The 5,000-nt window shown below is 44.1% G+C and overlaps 1 protein-coding gene across 1 annotated transcript in view; it reads right to left on the bottom strand.

The window, feature by feature from the left end:
* Positions 1 to 5,000, bottom strand: part of plch2a (phospholipase C, eta 2a) — a 214,111-nt gene that overhangs the window by 201,232 nt on the left and 7,879 nt on the right. Inside the window, exon 2 of the mRNA XM_042097752.1 lies at positions 1,424 to 1,991. Coding sequence (XP_041953686.1) covers positions 1,424 to 1,565 — 142 coding nt within the window. The 5' untranslated portion in view covers positions 1,566 to 1,991. The remainder of the gene's footprint in view (positions 1 to 1,423; positions 1,992 to 5,000) is intronic.

Raw genomic sequence — 5,000 nt, 5'->3', positions numbered from 1 at the left:
CCTACACGAAATTGCGGCGGATGCCGGTAGTGACAATAGTGAAAAAGTAACACCAATGAAAATTCAAAAATACAATATTGCAAGTAGGCTAGCAAATGTCAGCATCATGTTGACGTTCGTTGAGTTTGAACGAGGATGTAAGCAAGCATACAGAGGGACAGTGAGCAGGTGGTGGAGCCTTGCGGCTACATGATAAGAACTCAGTGGTGGAACAGGTAGGCTAAGTGTGACATGCATGCCATGCCAAAGTGAGCCAGAGGCAATGCTATATCTTAACCCTTAAAGGTGTAGGTTTTTGAACATTCTAAGTTCCGCAACAATTGAAGGTTCTAAAATTCTATGTTGAATTCAATGAACCCAGATATTCTTTAGAATGTTAATTTCCCAACATTCCCGTCACACCGGTGTGACGGTGCTCCTTTAAGGGTTAAGGGGTGAATTGGTGCGTTTTCCAACACGAAAGCTGCTTTGTCCGTGTGTGTGGAAGGTGTTTAACTCGTCTAAATTACCATTGTTGGTATGAGTGTGTATGCATTTGATGACTGTTTTAACATGCAGTCAACCAGAGTGAGTGTGTGTGTGCGTGTGTGTGTGTGTGTGAAAACTTACACTGTGATGCAATATGCATATCTGGAAATGATAAAGAGATGTTATGGTAAAGTGTGTGCCATGGAGGTTTTACAAAAAGTGCCACTAAGTGCCACTAGTCAGTAAACGAGAGTCTGAGGGCACATTGGCATGATATGTTGTTGCCATGATATATGGCAAAAAGAGGCAGACTCCTGCCCAGTAGTGATTTTCACCCCTCCACTTCAGCGTGGGTTTGAACAGCTGAATTGCCCGGGGGAACTAAGGCACTGGCACTGAGATAAATTGTTTTGTTCTTCTCTGTGGACATGATGAATCTTCTGACAAATGGTGTTCAACTTTCACAGGCACACACACACACACACACACACACACACACACACACACACACACACACACACACAGTGAATCAAGGTGACAGCTACTCTTTCACCAGACTACTCCAAACTGCCTCCAATGGATTCATGATAAGCTTGTGGAGGAAACAGTACAGGTTTATACTTCACAACCATTTAAATAATTGCCATCAACTCATAACTCTGACAAATGAGCCCATGAATGCTATATGACACCAAAGCACCAGGCAACGCTATGTCAGCAGGAGTTCCCATCGGAACACCGTTTCACACAGTGGTCGCTGAGCTGACCAAATCAGAACTCCTGGATGAGTTCTGGTCCTGGTCTGGCCCTGGTCTGGCCCTGGTTTAGCAGCCTCTACACACAGGAATAGAAAGTGGGTCGGCGCCCACACAGGACAGAGGAGAGAGAGAGAGAGAGAGAGAGAGAGAGAGAGAGATGCCAGTCGGAGGGCATGAGATGGGAGGTTTCCACTCACCCACGTTGATGACGTTGGCGGACAGGAAGTGGCTACAGGGCAGACTGGTGGCGCTGTAGAAAGACTCGCCATCGCTCGTCAGCGCCCCAGAAAGACGCGAGCCGGCTGACCGCAGAGAGAGGCTCGGAGAGTCCGGCTCCATCGCGCCCCAGGAGATGGTCACAGGTCAGGGTTCAGAGGTCAATCCAGTCAAGAGGGCTGACAGGGTGAAAGGTCAGCGTACACTGTAGCTCTAGTGGCAGGAAGTTATTTTCCCAAGAAAATGTACGGTAAAATTCTACAGTTTGAGTGGCTTCTTCTGTTTCAATGTATTCCTCAGTATCAACGTTTTCCACAACGTGGTCAAGTCAAAGCTCCAAAGGTGCTCCTTCAAAGAGTGGACCTCCGCTCAAATTAACTCTTCAGACGGACACAGGGAACTTCAAAATGACCAGGCGTAAAAATGGTAACCATAGCAACGATCCCTGAGAGCAGGAGTGCATATGTGGACCAGGTCGCAGATTTCTCAGGTAGGGAGGTCAAAGGTCATAGGGTTATGGACGGGTCAAGGAATGGGGTGGACACTCACCTACGGAGAAAACACACACAAATAAACACAAACACATACACAGATAAAGACAAAACACACATGTGCACACACACATGCTGTACACATACACAGACAATACACACTTGTGCACACACACATACAGTACAGATACACACACACACACACACACACACACGCATACTGTAGATACACACAAACACACACACACACACACACACACACAAACATTAGTTTTACTTTTACTGTCTCATCAGTCAACTGACAACAACATCACCAGCAGGATATGTGCAATTTCCAGAGCAGCAGAGGGAGAGGTCTTCTGCGATTGCAATCTGAACACAAGTGATATTATGAGTTTGGGGCTTGATGAACGACACCATCAGTTGATAAATAGAGAGAAAAATGTTCCTTGTGTGCCTTTTTATTGTGCAGCCAGCAGAAGCCATCAGTCATTTTCATGACATAATAGCTTCCCAACTAAAAGTTTTATCACCACCCCTTTCAATTTGAATTCTCAGGGCAGCAGTTCAGCTGAAGGAGAGGAATTTAGCAGCATGACCTCTTCTCTACTCTTAGTCTCCTGACTGGCCATTCTGCCAATCAGAACCACTTATCTCAAACACACGAAAGATCTGCCGTGGCCGCCGAGCTGTTGCTGACCTGCGAGCTGCCATGCCAACTGCAGACTAACTGGGCCTCTGACATCCTTCCATCCATCCGTGAGCGGTGCACTTCACTGTCTGCTCGAGGGGATCTCTCGGGACAGCTGGACCTACAGTAGGCTACTCTGCGAAAGATCTGCCGTGGCCGCCGAGCTGTTGCTGACCTGCGACCTGCCATGGCAACTGCAGACTAACGTTAACGGTGAGAGCTGCAATCTCACGGAGCAACAAACGGTCGCTGTTAAAAGTCCACCGAATTGCGGTTCTACACGATCGCCCACTACTTCAGACTGTGCTTCCAGCAGACATGTGGACTCGAGTCACATGACTTGGACTCGAGTCAGACTCGAGTCATGATTTTAATGACTTCAGACTTGACTTGATAAAATTCGGCATGACTTGCGACTCGACTTGGACTTGAATACTATTCACTTGAGACTTGACTCGGACTTTGCCTCTTTGACTTGTGATGACTTGACATGTCTCGAATCAAAAACTAAATTTCCTGATCGTGGACCAGTCACCCCACAGACGCTTTCCCGCGACTAAATAAAAAAAAAAAAAAATAGCGGAGACAAGCGGCCAGAGCACAGTACAGTACTGCCGCTACCCCCACACGCATTACGCACTGTGTGTAGGGCACCAAGAGACAGAGGAAGGACCAACATTTAGCCAATCACTAGTAGCTTTACTGCAAACTGATTTGCACTCTTGTTAGAGAACGTTTAATGTCAAAAAGCACCAACAGCATGTTACATAAAGTTGATACTTTTCGAGTCCTCTCCATTAAGATCCAACTTGAACTTATGCTAGCCTACTGCATTTAATTGAGAACGCATCCAAGCACGCACGAGAGGGAGAGAAAATGAGTAGGTTCTAGCTGGCTTGTCATTGTTGATGATGATTGATATCTTCTTTTAAATATAAGAAACATATAAAAGGAAATCGTGAAGGCAACAAATACGAGATTAGAGGAGATTGTGAATTATCCGGTTCTCACTAGCCTACTGTACTGTTATAAACTATGAGATCCAGGTCACTATGACATAGCTGCACTCACTGTGATTTGGAAAGTGGACAAGAATATTATGAAGAGTTGTCTTTGCCTTGTGTAATGGAACTGGTCTTAATAGTCTTGAAGTATTCAATAATTTATTTACATGAAGCACATGATATGCCGATTGAAATACATTTCACTCAGCTACTGTAGCTAGGTGGCTACTGGCTACCAGGCTCATAATTCACTTTTAATTGCAAACAGAAAATGTCAAGCAAGCATCATGTCATACATGCTTCTCTTTCCAAGGGAATGAAAGCTGTTTGTGCCAACTTAATATCATGCTTATCGTTGTTAATATTGTGCTATACATGTGGCACAAACAATGTTTGAGTTTGTGGACTAGCCATAGGCTATATTTGAACGGAGCTGGTAAAAAAAGGATCATTATGAGAACGTGTGACACAATGGGCTTAAAGTGACAGTGCACCATTTACAAATGAGATAAACAGCATCAAATGTGTAGTATTTCTTAAGAAATGAATACTTTAAAACAAAATTACTGTCATTATTATCTTTTAAATAATATAAAAGTGTTGACCTTGGCTTCCCTTATGAGTCGCCACTGCCAGACAGCCTAATAAATTGTTTGCAGGCAAATCTGTGGCCTAGCGCAGTGAAATGCCATCAGTCAAATTATTACTCATCCTTACAGTGGGCTCCGCAATTTGGAAAAACAATATATATATTTGCAGCTGTGCTGAGTGTTATGTAGCTATCCGTTTACAGATTACACAGGTATGCGCATGCATATGTCGTAAAAGATTACAAGACAGAAACATTGAACATATTTTAATCTGTATTTATAAACAAAAAATACTGTGGATTAGATGGAAGTGCTAAAATTATGATCGATAGTCTAATAATGGCATTATTAAGTGAAGAGTACCTGATGACTTGTTCAGGACTTGAAAAAGATTGGGACTTGGACTTGGACTCGACTTGGCTTTGATGTGACTTGGACTTGGACTCGACTTGCCCTTCTCTGTATTTACTTGGGACTTGACTTGGACTTGACTGCTAAGACTTGGGACTTACTTGTGACTTGCCAAACAGTGACTTGGTCCCACCTCTGGCTTCCAGTGATCTCCAGACTGCAGTCTACAAGGCCTAACGTTAACGTTATCTCCAGACTGCCAGTGAATTCACCGGGTTGGTCAGTTGCTAAAGAACTTTGTTGGTGTTGCATCGGTTGTGAAGACACAGCTCTGTGCGCAGTTTTCACGGATCATCATTGCCCTTGGACATTTTCATCATCATTGCCCTTGGACACTTTCACTTTTCCCCCTTTTTAAATATATATATATA

Source organism: Alosa sapidissima, chromosome 7 (assembly GCF_018492685.1).
Source record: "Alosa sapidissima isolate fAloSap1 chromosome 7, fAloSap1.pri, whole genome shotgun sequence".
Lineage (NCBI taxonomy): Eukaryota > Metazoa > Chordata > Actinopteri > Clupeiformes > Clupeidae > Alosa > Alosa sapidissima.
The sequence above is the reverse complement of the archived record's forward strand: the minus strand, read 5'-3'. Positions and strand labels throughout refer to the sequence as shown.